Source organism: Chrysochloris asiatica, unplaced genomic scaffold, assembly GCF_000296735.1.
Source record: "Chrysochloris asiatica unplaced genomic scaffold, ChrAsi1.0 scaffold00040, whole genome shotgun sequence".
Lineage (NCBI taxonomy): Eukaryota > Metazoa > Chordata > Mammalia > Afrosoricida > Chrysochloridae > Chrysochloris > Chrysochloris asiatica.
This window is the reverse complement of record NW_006408558.1, coordinates 21,349,449-21,375,738: the sequence shown is the minus strand read 5'-3', so window position 1 is coordinate 21,375,738 and position 26,290 is coordinate 21,349,449. Positions and strand designations below refer to the sequence as shown.

The 26,290-nt window shown below is 48.9% G+C and overlaps 2 protein-coding genes across 5 annotated transcripts; one reads left to right on the top strand and one right to left on the bottom strand.

Annotated features, from left to right (window-relative positions):
• The first annotated feature begins 1,151 nt into the window (after positions 1-1,151).
• FERMT3 (fermitin family member 3) lies at positions 1,152-23,546 on the top strand. Its single transcript, XM_006860993.1, has 14 exons — positions 1,152-1,311; positions 4,699-4,932; positions 5,265-5,384; positions 5,468-5,636; positions 5,792-5,894; positions 20,711-20,818; positions 20,922-21,056; positions 21,137-21,186; positions 21,289-21,413; positions 21,589-21,695; positions 21,864-22,097; positions 22,384-22,508; positions 23,126-23,267; positions 23,367-23,546. The coding sequence occupies exons 1-14, from the start codon at positions 1,152-1,154 to the stop codon at positions 23,544-23,546; spliced, it is 1,992 nt and encodes a 663-aa protein (XP_006861055.1).
• Positions 23,547-23,855: 309 nt separating this feature from the next.
• On the bottom strand, positions 23,856-25,715 carry TRPT1 (tRNA phosphotransferase 1). 4 transcript variants are annotated; one of them, XM_006860990.1, is made up of 7 exons: positions 25,641-25,715; positions 25,355-25,436; positions 24,746-24,921; positions 24,487-24,661; positions 24,252-24,308; positions 24,066-24,176; positions 23,856-23,947 (listed from the first exon to the last, which is right to left on the bottom strand). In XM_006860990.1, exons 1-7 carry the CDS (start codon positions 25,713-25,715, stop codon positions 23,856-23,858), a joined length of 768 nt encoding a protein of 255 aa, XP_006861052.1. The 4 variants fall into 4 exon arrangements, with proteins under 4 accessions (XP_006861052.1, XP_006861051.1, XP_006861053.1 ...); XM_006860989.1 differs by having other exon boundaries at positions 24,066-24,194; positions 24,752-24,921; XM_006860991.1 differs by having other exon boundaries at positions 24,752-24,921.
• Between the last annotated feature and the right edge of the window lie 575 nt (positions 25,716-26,290).

Sequence of the window (26,290 nt, the reverse complement as noted above, 5' to 3'; positions counted from 1 at the left end):
CCGAGAAAACCGTTCCATACGGAGACAATGCTAGGCTCAGGAGTGGAGTGAACAGTCATGGGGCGGGGGGCAGGCTGGGGAGACCTGTAAATGGCTAGGGACCAGTGTTTGCTCATCTGTTCACCTGGCCAGCTATCAAGAAAGAAACCCTTACCAGGGGGCAGGAACAACTAGGAAGGTGCTTATACCTTGAGTGCCTGCTCTGAGGGCCTCCAGTGATGAGAGCCAACTCCAAAACTTCTAACACCCAGGGATCCCCAAAGGCCCTAACCTTAAATTGAAAATGAGGCACCTACCGCTGAGCAGCTGAACACCGGGCTTTGCTCCAGGTGAGGGAGGCTTGGGACCATCGCTTTTTTTTTTTTTTTTTCTCCTTCCTACCTATCTCCAATTCTCCGTGCCCCAACCTCCTGCTTCCTGTGTTCCTTGGATGGCAAGTGCAACTTGCACCCGCAGCTTCCTGCACCTAGGCCTGCCCACCCTGGGCGGGGCCAGCCAGCCCTGCAGCTGCGATCAGAATAAAGAAGGGCTGCCCAGTGAAGGCAGCTCCAAAGAGAAAGCAGAGGGGGGCGGAAGCGCTTAGGGGCCAATAGGCACCTTCATCTACACCTTCTTCCCAACTACAGCCCCCCCACTGCCAAGCAGCGCCTGTATAAGTAAGGTAAGCGGAGGCCCCCTCCTCACCCTCCTACCCCACTGCCCACAGCCTCTCCGCATGGCAGCTGGAACGTTCCACACCCTGGAGCCTTCTGCAGACTGAGGCCATTGGGGTCTGAACTGTGGACCACCCTGAGCTCTGGCCCCAGAAGGCTAATGGGGGTGGGGGTGGGGTGGTTGTGGCTACTGTAAGGCTGGCCTGGACCACCCGAAGTGAGTTTTCTCACCAGTCCTCAGTCTTCCCATCTATGAGATGGGAGTGGGTTGGACATGTCTTTGAGGGTCCTTTGGGCGCAACCATCGTGCTGGTGTGTGCCTGAGGTTTGTCTAAACAACTTGGTACCCCCAGGGCTTGCTGTGGCCTGTGGGTGTACCCCTACTGTCTAAGGAACTTGGGGTGGGGGTAGAAGGCTCCTGCTTAAAACACCTCAGCAGCCCCCAGCCCTGGCCCACCGTGGTTCCTCCCACCCGCCCCTGCAGAAGCAGCTGCCACCATGGCGGGCATGAAGACGGCGACCGGGGACTACATCGACTCGTCCTGGGAGCTGCAGGTGTTTGTGGGCGAGGAGGCTCCGGAGGCTGAGTCGGTCACCCTCCGGGTCACAGGGGAGTCGCACGTTGGTGGGGTACTCCTGAAGATTGTGGAGGAGATCAGTAAGTGCCCTGCGCCAGCATCCCTGGGCACTTCCGGGCCACCCTTCTGCGCAGCTCCCGATAATGGTGTCAGTGACTCAGGCACCAGCTTAATCTTGGTTCCAAAGAAGCCATTTCCCCAACTTCCCCTCCTGCCTACTGTCTTCTCTGCCTTCCTCCCACTCGGGTTGGTTCTGCTCAGTCCAGTAGGAGAGGACCCCTCATTCGCTCACTTCCTAGAGGAGGGAATGAGGCCTTGCCTGGGGTCTGTGGGAGGCCAGAGAGGGCTCCTGGGGGGTCTGCTCCCACACTTTGTCCCCAGGCAGCAGGTCTGGGTGAAGGCCTAGCCTGGGTGGGAAAGCCCTGCCCCCACAGGAAGTTACAGCAGACCAGCCTGTGGTATCAGCATGGAGGCGCAGACAGTGACGGGGGCTTCTCATAGGCCTCTCCCCGTGGGTGTGGGGGCTGCTCTCCTGATATGCAGAGCCGGAAGGCAGGCCAGCCGGCCCATAAGATAGCCCCATGCCAGCCCAGCCGGAAGCCTAGAGCTCGACCTGGGGTTGGGTAAGGGAAGCCCATCAGACCATCCACACATGTCCATGTGGGGTGGGAGGCCTGTCAGCTGCAGGCAGGGTGGCCCCAGCCCAGCCACAAAGCTGGGGCACCAGGGCCTTCCAGAAGGCGGGGCCCAAGGAGGCTGTGAAAGCAGAAGTGGGAGCAAAGCGTCCCTGAGGAGACTAGGCATTGGACTGAGTCGCTGAGGCAGGTGTGACGTGACCAAATCCCCGGCAGAGGGGGATGAAGACCCAGCAATTCACCAGAAGAGCTGGTTGGTCCCAGGGCATGGTACCCAGACCATTCAAGAGGCTCAAGTGTGGGGTCACCAGGGGCACATTAACCAGTAAGCACGATCTGTACTGGCTTAATTGTGCTTCCTTGCTAATCTGTGGTGAGCAGTTTCACCTGGACGGGTTTCATGACGTTGTTGGTGTGCTTGGGACAAGTGACATTTTGTACTCAGAAGGCATGAGTACCCCTGTATATCTTGCTTACTGGGTAACTCGGGCCAGAGTCAGACAGACATACTTGTTCCTCCCTCCATAGCCTGGGCCCCCAAGGGTGATGGGAGTATTGTCCTCAACGATCCTTCTTCCCAGCCATGCCTACGTGAGCCACACCGCTGCTCAGCCAAGCCTGGCTGCCAGGAGTGTGTGGGCAGCTGGGATTCACCCTTCAGCCACCTGGCTCAATCGGTGCTGGGGGCTGAGTAGGAAAAATTCTCAGAGGGTCTGGAGCCAGAAGAGAAGCCATGCCCAGTCCGGGATAGAGACAAACAGTTCTTAGTATGAGCCCTAAGTGGTAGACATGGCAGGGAGGGGCAGGGTGCTGATGTTGGGGTACTCTGAATTAGGGCCTCTGGGCAGGTGAGAACCACCAGAGCATGGACAAGAAACAAGTCTGGGATGATACCCTGAACAGCTCACAGAGAGCCTTGAAGGCCACCATACGATGTGGGTGGGGTCTTTGCCCAGAGGTGAAGAGTAGCTCCTAAGGGTGCCAACAGGAGTCCTCATGCTGAGGTTCTCTTCTGGACAGTTGATGGGTGTGAGCTAGAGGCAGGGTCGAGGCCAAAGAGGAAGGGCCTACTGGGGTCAGGCCATGGGGAGGACGGAGGGAGGGTGACCCCTGGGCTGGTATTGACATCAATGAAATGTGGTGGCTAGAAGCCCAGAAGACAAGGTTTGGACCCCTGGCAGCTGAGTCATCATCACCTAGCCTTGAGACGGGGAGGGGCTGGGGACATAGTGTCTAGTTCCAGATGATGAGGGATAAGGGATGTTTCTTTATGTCCCCAGTGCCTGCCCAGGGCCTGGAAAGCAAAGTCTTCTCTAATGAATGAAGCCAGTCAACTTGCCTGGGGGTTTCTGGCCTCAATTTCAGGGAGTGGTCTGGACTGGAGGCAGATGATTAGGTGGTGGTGGAGCAGCTGAATGTATTATGTGAGGGGAAAGAGGGTCCCCAATTGAATGGGGAAAGGACATGTAGGGGTCAAGTCAAGAGAGGGGAGCAAAAGAGGTCAAAGCTGGACAAAGAGAAAAGGGGAAGTGGGCTTCACAAAGCCCAGGACAGGCGAGGGGCAGGAGGCCCAGGAAGGTCAGATGAGATAAAGAAGCGTCCCTCACATTTAGCAACGCTGGTGGCGTTGAGGGGTGGAGCTGGTGGAATATAGGAACCAAACTGGAAAGGATGAGACAGGAATGGGAAGTGGAGACACCACGGACTTTCAAAACAAGGAGCAAGGGAGGGCTGGCTTTGTAAACTGTAAGAAAACAGCTGTGGGCGATCTTGTCTATGGGTTCCTCTCTCCAGTTCATGCTTCTAAAGAGAAAATGCCTGCCATGCCATTCCTAGCTGGGTGACAAATGAAACACTCTTAATTTAATGTGTGTTTTAAATGTTGGACTACTCATCACAAGGTTGGCAGTTCAAACCCACCAGCTATTCTATGGGGGAGAGATGAGGCTGTCTGCCCCCACAAAGATGTATAGCTTCAGAAACCCTACAGTCCCGATAAGTAGTTCTTTTCTGTCCAGTAGGTTCACTATGAGTTAGGTTTCAATCGATGGCAGTGGCATGGGTTTTGGTTGGCGCCTAAGTATGTCACAAACACTGAATTTTCTAAGTGGCAGACATTATTCTGCCTGTGTGGTTAATTGCTGTTGTTAAGTACTGTAGAGTTAGTTCGACTCATAGTGACCCTGCACAGGGTTTCCGCAGCTACAGATCTTTAAGGGAGCAGAAAGCCCCATCTTTCTCCCGCGGAACAGCTGGTAGTTTCGAACTGCCGACCTTGAGGTTAACAGCCCAATTCGTAACCACTATGCTACATAGTAACTCACTAAACCGTCACGGCTTCGTATAGGGTAAGAAAAATCATTATCCATACCTGGCCAACAAGAAACCGAAGTACAGAGAAGTTAAGTGCCTTAACTAAATTAACACAGAGCTAGTAACCCCGAGATAATCCCACAGTGCCCTCTCTGTGCCTGGCACAAGCCCAGGCCCTGAGGAGGGGGCAGGAACAAGATAAACACAGAGCCTGCCCCAGGAATCCTGGGAGTACATGTGAGAGACCAACATTATGGGAGATGGGAGATGCAGGGAGCCGGGATGTGTGAGGCCAGACATCTAAGGTAGAGGATTTTGGGTGGGGGGCCCCTGGGAAAGGGATGTAGCATCTGAGCCTAGGAGGAGGGCCAGGGGGTGGTCAGCAGTCCTGACATGAATGACCTTGGGCTTTGACCCTGCCCTTGACTTGGGTGTGGCCTGTCTTGAGTGTCAGGATGACAAGGTTGGGTAGGGCCTTCCCAGCTGATGCCCACGCATGCCCTCTTGTGGTCCCTACAGAGCGTAAGCAAGACTGGTCCGACCATGCCATTTGGTGGGAGCAGAAAAGACAATGGCTGCTGCAGACCCATTGGACATTGGACAAGTATGGGATCCTGGCTGACGCCCGCCTCTTCTTCGGGCCCCAACACCGGCCGGTCATTCTGAGACTGCCCAACCGCCGTGCCTTGCGTCTGCGGGCCAGCTTCTCCCAGCCCCTCTTCCAGGCTGTGGCCGCCATCTGCCGCCTCCTCAGTGAGTGGACAGGTCACCCCCACTCCCCAGATGGTGAAGGGGAGGCCAAGGACCGCAATCATGTAGCAGCAGGTCTAGAGTGTTACCACTTCATGTTCCCAGGAAGGAAAGGAAGTCACGCTGAGAGATACTCTAATGTAGCTCACTGTTTTGAAAGCAGGCTTACGATTGGGTTACAATGTTGGAGGAGCCCCGGGCAAGTTGTTGTCACCTTGTCCTCTGCTGGTCCCCCTCCTGCCTACAGGACCCTAGCCTGCCCCCAGGGTGCCCATGGGAGGGATGGGGGTCCCAAGGAAGGACCCTGGTCCCTCTGAGGCCCCAGCTCCCTTCAGGTATCCGACACCCTGAGGAGCTGTCTCTGCTTCGGGCTCCAGAGAAGAAGGAGAAGAAGAAGAGAGAGAAGGAACCAGAGGAAGAGGTGTACGACATGTCCAAAGTTGTCCTGGCGGGGGGTGAGTACAGGCAGAGCCGGGGCCGGGCGGTGGGGCAGGCCAGGAGCCCAGAGCGGGCATAGCTGACCTGCCCTGCCCTCCAGGTGTGGCACCCACACTCTTCCGGGGGATGCCAGCCCACTTCTCAGACAGTGAGCAGACGGAAGCCTGCTACCACATGCTCAGCCGACCCCAGCCACCACCAGACCCACTCCTGCTGCAGCGCTTGCCACGGCCCAGCTCCCTGCTGGACAAGACCCAGCTCCACAGCAGGTGCCATGTCCCCCATGTCTGTGGCCCCACCCAAGGCCCACTCGCCCATGTCCCAACTCACAGACCTTTCCTATATGCATGTCTGCCCCCCCCCCGACACATACACACACACACACATGCTCAGCGTGGCCCTGAACCCCCCCTGCTGTACCCAGGTGGCTGGATTCATCACGGTGCCTCATGCAGCAAGGCATCAAGGCGGGAGACATGCTCTGGTTGCGATTTAAGTACTACAGCTTCTTTGACCTGGACCCCAAGGTAAGCTGGGGTCGGGTCTGGGAGTTGTAGAGGCTTACTAGGGTCTGTGTGTCTGTCCATTGGTTGTCCAGACCTCAAGTTTATTAACTAACTCTGCAGATGCCGTGCTAGGGCCTTGGCTGATGCTAAAGCTATTTCTGTTGGTTGCTATTTCGTCTGTTCATGGGGATCCCATGTGTGTTAGTATTGCGCTCCAGAGAGTTTTCAAGGCAGAAGCAGACAGCCAGGACTTTCTTCTGAAGCACCTCTGGGTAGGTTCGAGTCACCAAGTCTTTAGCAGTGAAATGACAAATCTTCTTCACCACCCAGGGACCTTGTCCTCCTGTGCTAGTCTTTAGGAGTTTCTCAGAATCCAGAATGGGTTTCTGTTTCTCAGCTGTTTCTTCTAGCGCTTTCTTCAATATGATATGCTCACAATTCTATTGTTTTATTTTTCCATTCCACATAGTACTATTGACTTTGTATGAATGATGAAAGTGAGCTGTGTTACACACCTCCCTCCCCACCACACATCCATTGTCTTGCGTCCATCTGGTAAAGTTGCTGTCTGTTGGTGTCTCATCAATTCCAACTTGTGGGAACCCCGTGTGTTACAGAGTAGAACTCTTTCATACAGTTTTCTTGCCTGTCACTCAACGGAAGCAGATCGGAAGGTCTGTTCTTCTGTGACACACTGGGTGGGTGCCAATCTCGAGGTTCGCAGTTGTGCACAAACTGTGCCACTTGGGGACCTTAAAATTTCAATGAAAACGTGACTTAAAATGACGGTGACTGTAAACGGTAGCATATGTGAACTGTATTCTTAGATAAGCTGCAGATTTTATCTAGTACCACAGAGCTCTGGTAGCATAGTGGTTACGAATCGGGCTGTGAACTGCAAGGTCAGCAGTTCAAAACTACCAGCTGCTCCGTGGAAGAAAGATGAGGCTTTCTGCTCCCGTAAAGATTTATAGCCTCAGAAACCCCATACAGGGTTTCTATGAGTCAGAACCGACTCCACAGCATACAGCCACCACCATATTTTTATTGGAGTGCTGGCATGGCGCTGTAGGATAAGCACTGGACTTCTAACCACAAGGTTGGTGATTTCAAATCCACCGGGCACTCGTTGGAAACCCTCTACAGGGTCGCTGTGAGTCAGAACTGACTTGGCAACACTTAACAACAGCTGCAGACTGTATTTACTCATTCTTCTACTAATTGTCTATATTTAGAAGAATATAGACCCCAAGAGGCGATTTAAATGTTCTGTGTGGTTATGGCTTGTCACTGTAGGTCTTCAGCATGACCAGGCAGGATGTCCCTTAACTCAGCTTCTCCAATGTTGTAACCCAACCATACAACTCCTTTCAAAGCGGTGAATCAGATTCCTTTCCTTCTTGGGAACATGAAATGGTAACACTCCGGACCCGCTGCATGACTTCTGCCCCTGGACTTCCCTTCGTCATCTGTCACAAGGGCCCTATATTGGATCCTTCTTGATTTATGCATCACTTGTGTTCCGCATTCTTGAATGGCTCCCTCATTTTGAATGAAGACGTATTTCAATCACTTCCTCCAAAAAAGTCCATGAAACGTAATTTTTTTTTCAATTCTGCATGTCTGAAAAGTTCATTCTTCTACCCTAAGTATTGTGGCAATTTGCTAGGTAAAGAATTCTACATTGGAACCATTTCTATAGCTATGTAGCGTTTCATTACGTCGACGTTGTTGTTGTTAAGGGTCATTGAGTCGACATGATTCATAGGGACCTTGTCTAGGGTTTCCGAGGCTGGAAATCTTTGTAGAAGCAGAAAGCCGCATCTTTCTCCCTCTGAGTGCCTGGAGGGCTCAAACAGTGTTTACCCTACAGGTCCACCACACTCCCTTCATTATATCCATATTGTACTTGTTGTTAGGTGCCATCAAGTCGTTTCCGACCCGTAGTGACATTTTGTATGGCTGAACGAAACAGCACCTAGTCCTGTACCAGTTTCACGGTTGTTGCTACACTTGAACCTATTGCTACTGGCACTGTGCCAATCATCTCACTGGGGGCATCTCCCTCTTTCTCTCCAACCCTCCACTTTACCAAGCATGGTATCCTTCTCCAGGAACTGGTCCCTCCTGATAATATGTCCGAGCTATGAGAGACAAAGTCTGGCCATCCTGGCTTCCAGGGAATATTCTGGCTGTACTTCTTCTAACACAGATCTGTTGGTTCTTCTAGTAGTCTGTGGTACTTTCAATATTCTCCTCCACCACCATAACTCAAAGGCATCAATTCTTCTACAGTCTTCCTTATTCACTGTCCAGCTTTCGCATGCATATGAGGTTATTGAAAATACCGTGGCTGGGGTCAGGTGCACCTTAGTCCTCAAGCTCACATCTTTCCATTCTACTATTGATAGGCATATCTTCATTTATTCTACAACTTATCCAATACTTAGTATTTCCTGTATTTTTCAAGATAACTTTGCTAGTGGCCATGTAATATAAATCTCACGTTTATTTGTTTCCTTTTTTTTTTTAATTAAACGAAAACTTCATTGCAGACTGAGTGAAGGTTCACAGAGCAGATCATCAGTTTTACATTCAGCAAATCATATACTTTACTTCATCACAGTGATTACAATCCCCTCCATGTACCATCAGTTAACAGCATTTACCTCTATTCACTTTAATGCATGCATTCCTCCCTGTACCTCCCGCTACCTTCATCTTTCCTTTGCTAACTTCCCTCTTATTGTATATTGGCTTCCTTGTCATCTGTGTTAACATGTGTCTACCCAATAGTCCATGAATAATTTCTGCTCCACCCTCCCCCCATAACCTCTTTTATTAAGAAAACCTTTTTTTTTTAACTTTTTACAACATTGGTCAAATACATTACTTATCCTTTTGTGATTGACTAATTTCACTCAGCATAATGTCCTCAAGGTTCATCCATGTTGTGAGGTGTTTCTCAGATTCATCATTATTCTTCAGTGTGCATGGTATTCTGTTGTGTGTATGTACTGAAGTTTGTTTAACTGGTCTTCTGTTGATGAACACTAGGTTGTCTCTACCTTTTTGATGTGTCTCTTGTAGATCGCATATTGAAGGATCCTGTTTTCTTATCCAGTCAGCCTTCTCTGTCTCTTGACTGGTGCATTTAATCCATTTACATTCAGTGTAATTATCAGTAGGTATGAATGGATTGCTGTCATTTTGCTGTGTTTTGTGTGTGTGGTGTTCCTGGTTTCTTTGTTCCACATAATTTTCTGCACTGAGTTCATTTTGTTTGTGGGTTTTTCTTTCATTTTCATTTCTTTTTATTTTTTAAGTTTTTATTGAGAACTGAGTGATATTTTACATGGAAGAACATCAGCTGTATACCATTGTTTCATTGCATTGATTGTAATCTCCTCTGTACCTCGTCATTCAACAGCATTTGCTTCCATTCCCTGTTTTGCTTTTTTTTGGGGGGGATGGGCGGGGGGATGTACACAAAAACAGTCAGGAATATATAATAATTTTAACAGCCAAAGGACACATTCTACAAGCCTGCCTCCTGGCCGCCAGCACCCAGTCCCTCTCTTTCCATGAGTCCAGAGTCCTGAGCTACTCCCTCTCTCCATGCCCCCATCTCTGCCTCCATCTCTGGTGTCACTGCTTCTCTGGATAGGGTTCCACACTCTGTTTGTGCTCTTCTCTCTTGATGGCCCTAGGGAGGGTCCTTGTTTCTGGACTGTAAGATTAACTACTCTCCCATTTTTGTTACAAAATTTCTACCTTTACAGTTGTGACAATTGCGATTAGTCATGATAACAATTACTCACTATTGAATCATAAGAATCTTATCCTCATCTCTTTTCACCAGACCTGTCTAGACAAGATTAAAACTATTCAGTGGGGACTCTACCTTCCCACTCACATTTTAACTAAACTCCCTCTTGAAAATTTATAAGCCAGTCACTTCATGCCCCTATCATCCCCTCATTTCAGGTAGCCAATGTCTAAGTTGCCCGTTCCTATTTACGCTGTATACAGAGGGGATAGGGTTGATATTTGATGTGACGATTCTTTCCCTCTCAATTGGTATTTTGAGCTGTTACATCCGTGAGTATAGGTCAAGTTCATCAAATTGTAACAATTTACACTTGTTTCCTTTATAAAAAATTTTTTTTTTTTTTAAATCTTCCTCTAGTTGAGTTCTAATTATCAAGCCATCGAGGCTAGGTCAAATGGGTACTATCTGCAAGTTTGGGTGTTCTTGTGCATCTCCCCTCATTTCATATCAACTGGATGCTTCACTCTCAGCTCTAGCCCATGGGCTCTGGAGTCTGCAGGTCTCACCACACTTTGGACCAACAAGCCTTTCCTCTTCTCTCTCTCATCTCCAGGTCAACAGGAGTCTATGGAGCATGGTTGAACTCAGCCCATTTCTTCATTGCTGCTTTTCTCCCTTTTCCACTCACCAGTAGACCAATGTGCTCGCCAGCAAGCTTACATGCCTGCTCATGTGTTCCCATTGAGTTTCAGTCTTGGAGTGGGGTTTGTCCTGAAGGGACTTGATTGCTTGCATGGATGGCACCCTGGTGAACAGCTTGCTTGTTCTTGTAGTAGCCAATCTCATTTTCATTTCTGTTGTGTTCATGTTGACCAAATCCTTCAGGTTTTCCTCTTTTTTTAAATTTTGATGTATAAACATATTAATTTTCAGGATAAATTACATGGTATTATTAGAATTTTTTTTCCCTATTTGAGGTCTATTTTATCTTGAAATCTGCTTGACTTTCTAACCATTTGGAAGCTTTGCATCTACACTATTTCCTGTTTTTGCTTTGTAGATGACTTCATTATAAATTTATACCTCTGGTTCCCTATTTTCAGACCTGTAGGTTTGTTTTACTTTAAATACTTCTATATCTGGATTGAGTTTTGGATGGTGTTATCATATGTGGTCATCTCATTTTGTGGTCTGCTATTGTTGGTTCTCAGTCCAAAGAACACCCTTTAGCATTTTTTATAAAGTTGGTCTGGTCATTATAAATTTCTTTCTGTTTTTCAGGAAATGTCCTAATTGCCATCATATTTGAGGGACAGCTTTGCTAAGCGTATGATTCTTGATTGGCAATTTGTTTTCTTTCAGAGTTTTGTATATGCCATCCCATTGCCTTCTTGCCTTCATGGTTGATGCTGAGAAATAAGAGATTAGTCTTATTGGTTCTCTTTTGTAGGCAGTGTTTTTCATTTTTCCCAAGCTGCTCATAGGATTCTTACCTTGTTTTTGGTTTTGGAGAGTTTGATTATATATCTTGGTGATTTTCTCTTGGGCTCTATCCCGTCTGAGGTTCACTCAGCTTCTTGTATACTTACCTTCTCATCTTTCATGATGTTAGGGAAGTTTTCTTCCAACAACTCTTCAACAGTTTTCTCTGTACTTTTTATTGTCTTCTTCTGCTTTGGAATTCTGATTATTCTTTAATTATTTCTCTTCATGGTGTCCTACATAACTCTTAGGATTGCTTCGATTTTTTTCTGATTATTCTTTTAACATGCTAGTTTTGAGAGATTTCTCTTCAAGTTCACTAATTTGGGCTTCCATTGCTCCGCATCTATTCTTTCGCCCTTCCAATGTCTTGTCCATTTCTGAAGTCTTAGAATTAATCTTCTCCCTTTCTAATGGCAGGTCTTGTATTGTTTCCGAATTTGCATTTATTTTGTCTATTTGTTCTTGTAGTGTTTTCCTGAATTCTTCTAAGGTTTTTCTGTGTTCTCCTAGCTTTCCTCGATCTTTCTGTCAGTCCTCTAAAGGTACTTTAAATATCATTCTTTTGGTTTCTTTTTCAGTTAGTTCTATTACCTTTTATTCCTTAGAAACGTTTTCTTGTTCTTCATATTAGTCATTTGTTTGAACCATTCTCTCTTGTTTCTTCTTCCTAGGAGCTAAAATTGTTTGTTGTCTCCAGAGCATTGTGGGTTTGTCATTGTGGTGGTGGTGTGCCATGGAGTCGGTTCCGACTCATAGCGACCCTGCATAGGGTTTCTGAGCCTGTAAATCTTTATGGGCTCAGAAAGCCTCATCTTTTCTCCTGTAGAACAGCTGGTAGTTTTGAACTGCTGACCTTAAGATTAACAGCCCAATTCATAACCACTATGTTATCAGAGCTCCTTGGGTTTATCATATTTGTATTTAATTGGTAATTAATTGTATGTTGATTTTTTTTTTTAGGCTCTCGATAACCGTTTCCTGGTGGGTGTAGTTAGAAAACGGAAGCGTGTGCATCATTCTTGTTTGCCATTCGTGCACCTCAGTTCAGGGTGGGTTTGTCTGGTGTTGGCTGCTGTCTGTCATTGATCAGCTGTTGTAGGAGCTGGTATCGGCTCTTGTCCAGTAGGTGAAGCTACATTTGTGGTTGGGTTATATTGGCACGGTTGCTGTCTTCTGTTGGGTGGTAAAGAGAAAACTCCGCACACACACACAAGAAAACAAAGCAGAAAAAACAAACAAGGAAACAACAATGAAAAGAAGAAAACAATAAAGAGAAAAAATAAAAAATAAAAACAGGCAGCAACCAGAAAAAGAGAATATTATAAGTATAAAGACAAAAGAGGGATAGGTAAATGGAGCTATAGATGAGAAAAAGAAGAGAGAAAATAAAAGGAAGAAACGAAAATACTTAGAAACGCTGGGGGAGGGAAGCTGAAAAGAAAGAGAGTAGTAAAGAAGGATGAAGAAGGAAAAAAGAAGTAGAGGTGATATAAACAGAAGGAAAGAGCAAAAGCTGAGAGAGAAAGGATAAAATTCAAGGGAATGGAAAGAGAAGTTGAATGAGGAGAAAGAATAAACAAACAGAAATAATGAAACCAAAAAAACCAAACTTGAAAACAAACCAAAAACAGTGCGTCAGTTGGTCCTGAAGAAGACAAAATTCTTGGGGGCTCCTGCAAGCCAAGGAGCTCGGGACAGGGGTGTGGGAGGGGTGTGACCTCAGAGTTCCTGGCCCTCAGTGGGGTTCCTTATTGGCCTCAGTCAGGAAGTGGGGGCCCTTGATGAAGCTGGTTTCAGTGTCTATTAAGCCCACAGGGTGACGGCTTAAATGCTGGTCTGGTGGCTCTGCAGGTTCTGTAGGTCTGGAGTGGAGTCCACCTGAATCCAGGCACCAAGGTGGTGCACAGAAGTGGAGCAGCCAACCCCCACCTCACACTGCCGTGGCTCCCAACCGTGTGCCTCTGAATCCCAGAGAGCAGAGTCTTTGCTGGGGATGGATGAGGGGATGGATGGATGGATGGTCACCAAGGGAGCATGGGAAAAAAGAAGCAATCACACCTTTCCTGTCACCTGTGTAGATCTGCTCTGCCAGACCCCCTTCTGTTGCCAAATCTGCTCACAAGATGGTTGCATTGTGTCTGGCTGGCTGGTCAGCAGTCAGTCTGCCTCTCTCTCTGTCCCTGCTCAGCTTCTCCTCCCAGAAAGCACTCAGTCTACTATGCTAACATTTCTGCTCAAGTTCAGGGTTCCCAAATTGTCATCTGTCTGTTTCATTTGGTCTCTTGTATCTTTGTTGTAGAGAGTCTGTGGAGTGGGTCTGCCTAGTCCGCCAACTTGCCAGAAATTGCTTTTGTTTTTTTTCTTAACAACTTTATTGTGATATATTGTGATATAATTTATATATCATAAAAATCACCAGTAGAAGTGCTTGATTTAATTTTAGTACTGTACTGCTGTGGAACCATTACCACAATCCAGTTTTAGAATGTTTCCATTGCCTCAGAAAGCTCTCTGGTCCATTTGCAATAAGTCCCCCTCCCACACTAACACCTGACAACCACTGATATGTTTGTTTGTTTGTTTGTTTTTAATGTGGTTTCAATTTACATTTCCCTGATGAGTAGCCATTTTTCCTATGGTTATGAGCCATTTGGATATCCATTTTGGGTACTGTTTCTATTAGCCTTTGCTAATTTTAGTATTGAGTCGCTTGTCTTTTTTTATTGATTTGTAAGACTTCTTTTGTGAATGTAGTTTGCCTTGCTGCCCTTCGTTTTTTCATTCTCTTAATGATTTGATATACAGGAGTTTTTAATTTTAATATAATCCAGTGTATAATCTCGTATGATTTGTACATTCTGTGACCTCTTTAAGAAATCTTTTGTATTCTAAGGTCACAAAGATGTTTTTCTCTAAGGGGTTTTTTTGTTTTCACTTTAATATTTAGGTCTGTAAACTATCGTGAATTGGTATTTGTATGTGGTGTCAGATAGGGGTCCAGATACATTTCTCTTTCTTATGGGTATCCAGTTGCCCCCGTGCTTTTTATTTAAAAGAGCACCCTTTCCCCCAATGGACAGTAGTGTCACCTTTAGGCGAGCATATATTTTGTGGGTCTCTGCTCTCTCTTCAGTTTTATTGATCAGTTTGCCTATCTTTACCAGTGCTACAATCTTAGTTACTATAGCTTTATAGTTACGTTCCTTTGTGAAATAACATGCTGTTCTTCTTTTATGAGTATAGTGTTTTTATCTCTACAAGAGATTTGGTTAGTATATGACGTTTTCTACCTCTCCCTGTGTTGTCTTTATTTTCTGTAATCTCTTTTTCTTTCTGTGTGTCTTGGTCTCTGTAGTTCCTGCTACACCTTTCCTCAAATGTAGGTATACCTTGTCTGTCCATTCCTATTTAAAAATGAGGCCTAAGATTGTGATTGGAAACCCTGAGTGTGTGAATTGTTGTTGTTAGGTGCTATCGAGTCAGTTCCAACTCATAGCATCAAACACTGCCTGGGTCTGTGTCACCCTCACAATTGTTGCTGTCCCAGAGCATTGTTGTCGTCATTGTGTCCATTCAGCTTTTGGAGGGTCTTGCTCTTTTTTTTTAACAGGACATTTGACCTTTTTTATTAGTCAGCAAAGCTCCATTATTTTTTAATTAACTTTCTGACTCTGTACTTGTGCCCTCAGCACTTTCACAACGATTTTCTGCTCCTCAGTAAGGAAAGGAAAGCACGCTTGATCCTGTCACGGACACATTGAACACACATGGAGCCACCATAGGCCCTGCTGACATGTCTCTTTGTCTTGGACAACCTCATGAGAACTTAAATCTCACAGCATGGACCCCTTGAAGTCCTCCTGGGCACACACTGCATGCAGATTTGGGTGCTTCACCAACCTTCTTGGTATAGAGATAAACAATTCTATTACCAGGGGTTCGGGACAGCCTAGTTTTGTTAGAGGCTATATTGTAGGAGAGCCTACGGCGGTATGTCAAACGCTGGACCATTTTGAATGTTTCTACACAGCATCCCTGGAAGAGGAAGAAGGCTCTCAGAAGTTCAAAGGTCAAATATCGAGGGTCTTGCTCTTTTGGGCTAACCGTCTGCTTTACTGCCACCACTCATCTGTCAGTTTGTCCTACTGTGGTGGCTTGCATGTTGCTGTGATTCTGGAAGCTATGCCACGAGTATTTTAAAGACCAACGGGGTCACCCACATGGCCAGGTGTCAGATGAGCTTCCAGACGAAGACAGACTAAGAAGAAGGAGAGACAGACTGCTTCCAAATATTTAGTCACTGAAAACGTTATGAATAGCAGTGGAACACTGTCAGCACCAGATTATTGACTATTGAAACACGATAAAAAGCACCAGAATGTTGTCAGATGTAGTGCCAGGAGCTGAGCCCCTCAGGTTGGAAGGTACTCGAAATGCAACTGGGGAAGAGCTGCCTCCTCAAAGTAGAGTTGACCGTGATGACGTGAATGAAGTAAGGCCCTTGGGACCTTCATTTGCTGATGGGGCACAACTCAAAATGAAGAGAAACAGCTGTAAACATCCATTAGTAATCAGAACATGGAACGTACCAAGTATGATTCTAGGAAAATTGGAAGTTGCCAAAAATGAAAAGTAATGCATAAACATCAACATCCCAGGCATTAGTGAGCTGAAATGGACTGGTATTGGCCATTTTTAATCTGATGCATGGTTTACTATGCCAGGAATGAGCAATTGATGAGGAATAACATTGCATTCATCATCAAAAAGAACATATCAAGATCTGTCTTGGAGTATAACGCTGTCTGTGATAGGATAATATCCATTCACCTACGGAAGACCAGTTAATACCACTGTTATTTAAATTTATGCATCAACCACTAAAGCCTGTGGTGATGAAATTGAAGAATGCTACCAACTTCTTCAGTCTTAAATTGATAAAACATGCAATAAAAATGTACTGATAATTACTGGCGACTAGAAGGCAAAGCTTGGGAACAAAGATCAGTAGTTGGAAAATGTGGCCTTGGTGATAGAAACATTGCTTGAGATTGCATGATAGAATTTTGAAAGACCACTGACTTCTTCATTGCAAATGCTTTTTTTAAGCAACGTACAAGATGGCTTATACACATGGACTTCACCAGATGGAAAACACAAAACTCAAATTCACTACATTGATGGAAAGAGAAGGTGGAAAATCTCAAAACAAGGCCAGGGGCAGACTGTGGAGTAGACCATCAATTGCTCATGTGCAAGTTCAGGTTGAAGTTGAAGAAAATTAAAACAAGTCCATGAGAACCAAAATATGACCTTGTATATAGCCTATCTGAAGACAAGAAAGAAGGAAAAGACCAAAATGGTTGTCAGAAGAGACTCTGAAACTTGTTCTCCAGCGTAGAGATGCTTATTGGCCAACCAGCTGAACTGAATAGAAGAAATCTGTATTTAGGCCCATTCCAAAGAGAGATGACTCAGTGGAAGGCAGAAATCATTGGACAATATCACTGATATCCTATGTGAGTAAAGTTTTACTAAAGATAATACGAACATGGCTGTAGCCATGTATTATTGACAGAGAACTTTCAGAGGTTCAAGCCTGGTTCAGAAGAGGACATGGAACAAATGATACCATTTCTGATGTCAGATGGATCTTGGCTGAAAGCAGAGAATACCAGAAAGATGTTTACCTGTGCTTTATTGACTACACAAAGGCTTTCGATTGTGTGGATCATGACAAGCTATGGGCAACATTGTGAAGAGTAAGTGTTCTGGAACACTTAATTGTGCTCATGAAGAACCTGTGACCAAGAGACAGTGGTTTGAACAGAAGAAGGGAGCACCGAATGGTTTAAAATTAGGAAAGGAGTGTGCCACGGTTGTATACTTTCACCATATTTATTCAGTCTGTGTGCTGAGCAAATAATCCGAGAAGCTGGATTATAATCTGGCATCAGGATTGGAGGAAGACTCATTAACCTGCAATATGCAGATGATACAACCTTGCTTGCTGAAAGTGAAGAGGACTTAAAATACTTACTGATGAAGATCAAAGACCACACCTTTAGTTATGAGTTGCATTTCAATGTAAAGATAACAAAAACCCTCACCACTGGACCAATAAACAATATCCATGTAAATAGAGAAAAGATTGACGTTGTCAAAGACTTCATTTTGCTTGGATCAACCATCAACACTCATGGAAGTCAAGAAATCAAATGATGTATTGCATTAGGCAAATCTGCTACACAAGACCTCTTTAAAGTGTTGAAGAGGAAAGATGTCAGTTTGAAGACTAAATTGCACATGAACCAAACCATGGTATTTTCAGTAACCTCATATGCATATAAAAGTTGGATCGTGAATAAAGAAGACCGTAGAATTGATGCATTTGAGTTATGGTGTTGGAGGAGAATATTGAAAGTACCATGGATTGCCAAAAGGACAAACCGATCTGTGTTGGCAGAAGTACAGTCAAAGTGTTCCTTGGAAGGAAACCAGGATGGCCAGACTTTGTTTCTCATACTTCAGACATATTGTCAGGAGGGACCAGTCCCTGGAGAAGGACATCATGTTTGGTAAAGTGAAGGGTCAGAGAAAAAGAGGAAGACCCCCAAGGAGATGGATTGGCACAGTGGCAGTAGCCATGGGCTCAGGCATAGTAGTAATTGTGAGGTTGGCCCAGGCCTGGGCAGTGTTGTTGTGTATAGGATTGCTATGAGTTGGTGTCGGGCTCAGGCATAGTAGTAATTGTGAGGTTGGCCCAGGCCTGGGCAGTGTTGCTGTGTATAGGATTGCTATGAGTTGGTGTCAACTTGAAGGCACCTAACAACAACAAATCTGCTTTACTGAGCATGACGTCCTTCTCCTGGGACTGGTTCCTCTTGATGACATATCCAAATTGTATGAATAAGGCTTGATATTTGGGGGCCATTTAGGGTGACTGAGTAGATATACCACTTCTTGTGGGTTATTCTCTTTTTTCTCAGAAATGAATCCCCTAATCTCCCAACTAGATCCCAATAATCTCTCAATATTTTGAGTGACAAGAGGGACTGGGGTCTTTTCCTTCTGAACCCAAATTTCTCTTCATTTGCCTGTATTCAGCACTGTGTATGCCATCACCCAGCTGTGCCGGGGGTGCCAGGTGTTGATGTCCACTGGGTCAGCATCTCAGGTCTTTTCTGGGTGCCAGTGACCCATCACGTAACTGCAGTGAATTAGGAGGGAAACTGTTGCTGTTACTGACTTTCTGCCGGTCCCCCGTATCTCAGCCCACACTTACCCTCATCCAGGACTCTGCCATGAGAGCTGAGTGCTCACATGTTCTAATGTTTGTTCTTTTGACTGTTTTTCTGCTGATCTTCCAAACCCCCTAGTGTCTTTAGCACAAAATTAGGAAAAAAAGGAGATCTAAGTTCTCCCTGGCCTGTAACTGAGTTTCCATCGATGATTTTGCTTTCCATCTTCCAAATTTGATTGAAACCTCTCATCTGCGATTGTTCCCTCTCTTCTTTGTGCTTTTGGGTTTACATTTTTTATGTCTTTACTCGCCGTTGTGGTTGGGTTTCAGAGGAAGCATGTTGTTGATCTGTATGTAACTGGAATCTCCCTTTGGGCCTTCATACTTCCTGTAACATCTCTCTGGAATGTTCTTCCTATGGCTCTTCCCAGTAGGGACCCATTGTCCTCCTGCAGGGAATGCCTATATGCCATCTCCTCCACAAAGCCTTCCCTGCCTGCTCCCTGTAGAGTAACCTTCTGTACCCCATTCCAGGCTCTCTCATTACTACCAAATTTGCGATGGCCTCACTCACCTCCTTGAGTAAGCTGCCACGAGGGAAAGTTTCCTTATAGCTTCTCTTCTCTTTTTGTAAAAATTCAACAATGGCTTTTATTGTAGCAGAGATGTCCATAACAAAACATCCACCAGGTAACAATTTCTACATGTAAAGTTCAGTAACATGGATTGTAGTCTTCAGGTTGCGTAACCATGCTTGCTACCCTTTTCCAAATCAATCTCCCATTAATGGTCAGTGTCCCCTAAGCAAAGAATCCCCCTTTCTTCTTCTCCCTCGCCCCTGGTAACCATTGCTTACCTTTGGTTTCTACATATGCGCTTATTACATGTGAGTCCAAGCGAGATTACACAGTAGTCTAGCATGCTCCTGAATAATTTTTTAAAAATGTTTTATTGTGAATTATGTGATAGTTTACATGGGAGAACATTAGCTTTACATTCATCCTATTGTATATCATTTCATTGTCATGGTTACAATCTCCTCCATGCATCATCAACCAACCACAGAGTATACTCTGCAAGACTGCCCCCACCCCCCGGTCATCAGCACACAGCCCCTCTCCCTCTCTGGGTCTAGACTCCCCAGCTGCTCCATCTCTCTACCACGTGATCATCTCTGCCTCCATCTCTGGCATCACTGTTTTTCTGCATAGGGTCCCTCACTCCGCTCTTCTCCCTTGATGGTCCCAGGGACCTCCCAGGGACCTCCACTCCTGGACTGCAAAGTCAATCACTCCCCTTCTTTTGCTACAAAACATCTGCCTTTACATTTTCAACCCTCACAGTCAGTCCTGATAACAATTTTTCACTATTGCACCACAAGAGACCTATCCCCATCTCCTTTCATCAGCCCCGCCCAGACAGATTGAATACTACTCAGTGGAGATTCTACCTTCCTATGCGCCCTCTGGATCTAGGCTCCCTCTTGAAAGCTTGTAAGCCAGTCACTTCTTGCCTTTGTAAACCCCTCTCCCCCATTTTGGGTAGCCAGTGTCCAGGTTGCCCATCCCTGTCTACCCTGTGTATGGAGGAGGTGGGAACAATCCTTGCTGTAAAGATTTGTTCCCCCTTTTGAGCTACTGCATCCATAGGTGTAGGTCAAGTTCATCAAATTGTATCAGATGACCTCTTTTTATCCTCTTCTTTCTTCTTCTGGTTGAGTTCTAATCATCCAGTCATTGAAACCAGGTCAAGTGGGTATTATCTGCAAGTGTGGGTGTTCTTGTGCATATGCCCTCGCTTCTTATCAGCTGGATGCTTCACTCTCTGCTCTAGTCCTCTGTGGCTGTGTCACTGACTCTGGGCCCAAGAATCCCCAGGTCTTGCCACACTGTTGGCCTACCAGGTCTCTACCCAGGTTCACAGGAGTCTATTGAACGTTGTAGGGCTTAGCTCACAGCTTCATTGCTGTTTTTCCCTCACTTCTCCTTATTGGTGATGAACGTGGTCACCAATCAGAGCACATGTCTACTCATGTATTCTCATTGAGTTTTAGTCTTGGAAGGGGGTCCTGAATCATTTTATGATTGATAAGTTGGTGAGCTGAACACACAGGAGGCACACATGAAACATTTGTTCATTGAACAATCCAGCAAAGGTTTAGAGGCGAGACGGCACTGTTTACCTGGACGGTAGGGAGCTGGCTGACTGCAAGGATGGGTAGAGGCTGCTCCCATGTGCAGACACTGAGCTAGACAGTAAGGAAGCCAAGGATGAGGGTGGGTTGGCTGGGTGGGTTCTCGGCATCTGACGCAGTGAGCCTCTGCCCCCACTGTACAGACAGACCCTGTACGGCTGACGCAGCTATATGAGCAGGCTCGGTGGGACCTGCTGCTGGAAGAGATTGATTGTACCGAGGAGGAGATGATGCTGTTTGCAGCTCTTCAGGTACCCAGTGGGCCTTCCGGGCAGGAAGGGTCAAATGGGCCGGGTCTCCAAAATGGCAGATGGATTGCCAACTCAGCTCTCTCTGACCCTGTGCCTCATCCAGTACCACATCAACAAGCTGTCGCAGAGCGGGGAGGTGGGCGACCCAGCGGGCCCAGACCCGGGGTTGGATGATCTAGATGCTGCCCTGAGCAACCTGGAAGTGAAGCTGGAGGGGTCAGCGTCCAATGATGTCCTGGTGAGGAGGGGCTTGGGTTGGGGGTGGAGTCAGCATCCAACACAGGAGCCCAGGTCTCAGTCAGACACTGCTCCCCACAGGACAGCCTCACCACCATTCCGGAACTTAAAGATCACCTCCGAATTTTTCGGTAAGTTTGGGCCAGAGGGATTGCCCTGCCTACAGAGGGGCCAGTCTATAGTGGGGAAGGAAAGGAAGTGGCCTTTCACAAACTGCCCCTCTGTGTTCCCAGACCTCGCAAGCTGACCCTGAAGGGGTATCGCCAGCACTGGGTGGTATTCAAGGAGACCACCCTGTCCTATTACAAGAGCCAAGACGAGGCCCCTGGGGACCCCATTCAGCAACTGAACCTCAAGGGTGAATGAGGACGTTGGGCAGCGCAGGGCAAGGGCCAGGGAGGGGAGATTGGGGCAGCTGAATGCTTTCACCCAACCTCAGTTCCCTCCTGGGGCCCAGGGGGTGACGTCCTGTGTCCTGGGGTGGCTGTGCAGGTCAGTCCCTGGCTTCCCATCCTCCCCTCCTCTCTCTCCAGGCTGTGAGGTGGTCCCTGATGTCAGTGTCTCCGGCCAGAAGTTCTGTATCAAACTCCTGGTACCGTCACCCGAGGGCATGAGTGAAATCTACCTGCGGTGCCAGGATGTGAGTGAGGCCAGCCCGGGGTCAGTCAGGGTAGGGGCTCGGGACCAGGCCAGAGCCGGGCAGAGGTGAGGGCTGGGGCTGGGCAGGTGTGGACTAGGGGGAGCGGTTCACGGACAGGTAGGGGCAGGGGTTGGTCTGCGCAGAGCCTACTAGTCCACTCCTTAACAGGAACAGCAATATGCCCTCTGGATGGCCGGCTGCCGACTGGCCTCCAAGGGCCGCACCATGGCGGACAGTAGCTACAGCAGCGAGGTGCAGGCCATCTTGGCCTTCCTCAGCCTACAGCGCTCAGGTGGCGGGGGCTCGGGCAACCACTCCCAGGGTCCTGAGTCCTCCACCGAGGGACTCAACCCCTATGGCCTTGTCGCGCCCCGCTTCCAGCGCAAGTTCAAGGCCAAGCAGGTAGGAATGACAGCAGCGTGTGCCTGGCTGCCTGGCCCAGGGTGTCCACAGGGAAAGTGGCCTTCTCCCACCTGTGCCTGTGTCATGCAGGGTGGTCACTCACTCACTGAGCCCCGGGGAGGCCAGGCCCCACCCTCTGGATGGGTTGGGTCCAGGTGCCCAAGCCCACCTCAGGGCCTGCTCCACTCACACCTACTGAGTGGTGAGAAGAGCGCCCCTTCCTGACTGGGCGTCTCAGGGGAGTGAGGAGAGGGGATGAGAGCCCCTCACCAGGGTGGTCCCACAGCTCACCCCACGGATCCTGGAAGCCCACCAGAATGTAGCTCAGCTCTCACTGTCGGAGGCCCAGCTGCGCTTCATCCAGGCCTGGCAATCCCTACCTGACTTCGGCATCTCCTACGTTGTGGTCAAGTATGCCCCCTGCCCCGACCCCTTGCCCCACCCCCGTGTCTGAGCTGCTGCCTGTCCACATCCCAAGAGTGGACCTCACTGGGGCACCCTGTGTGCCCCCCAGGCTCCCTCCCCCACACCTTATAACAAGCCCAAGTGACAGATCTCAGGACAGGAAAGCAGGACACCTAGCTCTGCGTGGGGCCAAACTAGGGACTCTTCTGGGCCTTCGTTTGCTTGTCTAGGGGACAGGGCTGCCCTGGGGAGCTGTTACAGGCAGGGTCCTCTGCTGATCGCCTTTGTTCCGCCCAAGATGAAGAGAAGGGTGGGAGGATGATAAGAAATACCAAAATCCCAAAGAGCTAATATTTAAAGCAACCATAGTTGGCCGGATGTTGCTAAATGCCTTGATGATTATCTCAGTTCTGCCCATTTTCCAGATTAGAAGCTTGAGGCCCAGAGAGTCTAGATAACTTGCGCATTGTTAAAGGGCAGGTGGGCAGCAGAGTGAAGCAAGGACCACAGCTTGGCCTGTCCCCACTGTGCTGGCTCGTGGGCACCGTGCCATACTGTGGGGCCCAAGGTCACTCAAAGTGGGGCTCTTGCTCACTCTCACCCCACCCCCACCCTGGGACCAGATTCAAGGGCAGTAGGAAAGACGAGATCCTGGGCATTGCCAACAACCGGCTGATCCGTATTGACCTGGCCGTGGGCGACGTGGTCAAGACTTGGCGCTTCAGCAACATGCGCCAATGGAATGTCAACTGGGACATCCGGCAGGTGGGCGTGGCATGAGGCGGGGCCTGACCCCACCAGGGCAGGGAGGGGCCGCACCTGCACCCCACCCCAGCCCCTGACCCTCCTTCGACCCTCCCACAGGTGGCCATTGAGTTTGATGAGCACATCAACGTGGCCTTCAGTTGTGTGTCTGCCAGTTGCCGCATCGTGCACGAGTACATTGGGGGCTATATCTTCCTGTCGACGCGGGAGCGGGCCCGAGGGGAGGAGCTAGACGAGGACCTGTTCCTGCAGCTCACAGGGGGTCACGAGGCCTTCTAGGGCTGACTCTGCTGCCTAGCTCAGCCCACACCTGCAAAGGCTATGCCCACAGCTGCCAGGACTCACTGCCGAACCCTTTCTGCCATGCACTGAGCTGGGCACCTCCACTGCTGTCACCCTGGGACAGAGGCCTGAGTGGGCCAGACTCTGCCACCACCCAGACTGGGAAGGAGAAGTACTCCTTCAGCCATACCCCTGACCTGTGTGTACACACAAGCCCCTGTGCACATAAGGAAGACCAAGTGTTGGTCTTGGCTGATGGCCCATTGTTTTCTTTCAAACTGGAGTTTCTTTTTATAAATAAATATTTTATTGCTGGACCATCCCTCTTCCTCTGGGGCTGTGCTTGGGGCCTCGCTGACACTCTGTCTCTTCATCACCAAACAAGGAGAGGGGTTTTCCTGAGATGGAGACACGCTGGTTAGAGACAGGGAGATTGAAGTTGGGGGTTGAAGGTGGGGGCTAGGGAAGAGAAGGAAGGGCATGGGCACCCAAAACTGGGAGTGGGGTCGTCCTCACGGATGGGGTGGAGCTGTAGGGCTTCTTTGAAGTACTTGGGGAGCAAAACCCCTTCAGCATTCCCTGGAGTCAGGATCACCCCATTGGTGGAGCGGAAAAAGGGGATTCCATCTGTGAGGAGAGTCAGGGCTGTGACTCCTGCCCTCCCTGAAGGCCCAGGACCATCCCTGTTGGGTTCAGGCTCACCTGCCAAGGCCAGGGCTCCGTTGATGACCACGGCCACTTCGCAGTTGGGACGCATGCCTGCAGAGACAACCAGAGCTGAGGCCTGCGGCACCTAAGGCTGTGGCCAACAAATGCGGCAGGCTGGGGTCCCCACTACAGTGTGGATGTAGGACATGGGATGGCCACAGAGTAGCCATAGACAAGAGGGGGCTCTGGAAGGGCAGAGTGGGTGGAACAGCTAGAGAGGTACACTGACCACTGATGATACCAGAGTCCCCAGGCAGTCCTGAGGCAAGGTGGATGTGTGTCCTTCCCTGGCAGGACAGGCCCTTGAGCAGGATAGATGGCCAGTGCTTCCAGAATGTGCCATGGACCAGCACAGCGGGCAGGGCCTGCGGCGACTCCAGAGGTATCAGCTCCAACTCAGGGACCTCCGATGGGGTGAACAGACAGCAGTGAGCCCCTCCCCCCTCACAGACAGGGCCGCCCCTGGCTTTCCCACCTGACCCCAGGGCCCCCACCTGTAGGGAATGACCCTGATTAGCTCGGATGAGGAGACCAGTGCTGGAGTCACCTGGCTGCAGGGTGAACCGCTGCTTCTCATTGGTGTTCACTACACGCTGCACATCTTCAGCTGAGAAATGGTGGAACTGAGGCAGCTGCAGGAGGGCACGCAGGGGCACGAAGCCATCTGTGGGCAGGCAGGGTGCTCAAGGATGGACCATGCTCTAGCCTGGGTCAAGGTGACAAGGAGAGCAGAGGCCTGGGCTTCATCTGTCCTTATCTTTGGGGCTTGAAGACAGTCTCCCCTGCCTGGGCCTCAGTTTACTGAGTTTACGTGGACCCGGACCACAGGGGAACTCAAACATCAGTTATCCCAATATACCCAGCGCCCAGCCTTGGGATGTGATTATTGGGTCACTTGGCTGAAGGTGGCATGATCAGTTTGTCTGATCTGATCTGAAGCTCTGGGAACCACCATCTCAGAGCCTCAGTCTTCTCTGCACATAGGGAGATTGTTCCGCCATGCCTTTCTCAGGGGGCAGTGGTGGGCACCATGGGAGAGAAGAGTCGCATACAGGCCGACAGAGCTCCCTCACTCAATCTCCAGGACGTTTACTTACCTGCCCCCAAAGGGAGCCCCAGCTTCAAGGCACCGTGGCGCAAGGCGTAAGACAGAGCCTTGGAGAGTTGCACATCACGGTCCTGAAAGAACCCAAAGGTGGTCCCTGGTCCCTGGTAATCCTGACTTGCTGCTCACCCTGCACCCTGAGACACCTGCTGCAGAGGGGGATGGGGCTCTGGGCACAGAATAACCCATCTGGACCCCACCCCACAAGCATTCTCCTAGGAGCTGGGGCTCCAAGGCCCTTAAGCCTTCCCTCTATGAGGGTGGGGTTGAAGGCGCACCTGTTCACGGGGTCTGTGGGCCCTTCTAGTCCGGGGCCCTGCCGCTTCCAGCCTCCTGCCTCCAGGAGGGTTCATGGCCAAGCCCTGCCGGGACAGTGCTTTAAGGACCCTCTCGTATTCCCAGCTTGCCCCGAAAGAGGCAAAGCCTCAGCACGTGGATATATTGTTGTTGTTAAGAGCCGTCGAATCCGTTCCTACTCACAGCGATCCTTTACAGGGTTTCCAAGGCGCACCTGGTGAATTTGAACCGCCGACCTTGTGGTTCAAACCACAGCTCCACTCTCATTAAATTCACTTCCCAACCCCAACCCCACGATGCAGAAAGGGAAAATGAGGCTAGGCATGCAAGACTTGCCCAAGGTCACACTGAGTGCCAGGCTGAAAGCCAAGCCTCCGAGTTTCTGGCCTGCAGCTCCGCCCCGCAAGATCCGTCTGGGGAAGCGCAGCTGGCCAGCCGCTGGCGTCCGGACTAAGAGGGCTGAAGCAGATGGATTAAAAGAGCAGCAAGGCGGTCCACACACAGGCTCACCGTTTCCGCCCGCTAGGTAGATGACCTCCGAGGCGCCCAGACCCACCAATGAAAGGCTGGAGAGGAAGGGGGCGGATACTTCCGCTCCGGGGGAGGAGGCGGAGCTTGCCGGTCGTGTCGG

What these genes read in the sequence shown, in the direction of transcription:
- FERMT3 (XM_006860993.1), top strand. Translation starts at nt 1,152, where the DNA reads ATGGCGGGCATGAAGACGGCGACCGGGGACTACATCGACTCGTCCTGG. An exon ending in AAGACCCAGCTCCACAGCAG is followed by an intron (nt 5,637 to 5,791) that starts GTGCCATGTCCC and finishes TGCTGTACCCAG; the next exon opens with GTGGCTGGATTCATCACGGT. An exon ending in TGCTGTTTGCAGCTCTTCAG is followed by an intron (nt 20,819 to 20,921) that starts GTACCCAGTGGG and finishes TGCCTCATCCAG; the next exon opens with TACCACATCAACAAGCTGTC.
- TRPT1 (XM_006860989.1), bottom strand. Translation starts at nt 25,715, where the DNA reads ATGAACCCTCCTGGAGGCAGGAGGCTGGAAGCGGCAGGGCCCCGGACT. An exon ending in ATCAGGGTCATTCCCTACAG is followed by an intron (nt 24,662 to 24,751) that starts GTGGGGGCCCTG and finishes ACCCCATCGGAG; the next exon opens with GTCCCTGAGTTGGAGCTGAT. An exon ending in GGACTCTGGTATCATCAGTG is followed by an intron (nt 24,309 to 24,486) that starts GTCAGTGTACCT and finishes TTGTCTCTGCAG; the next exon opens with GCATGCGTCCCAACTGCGAA.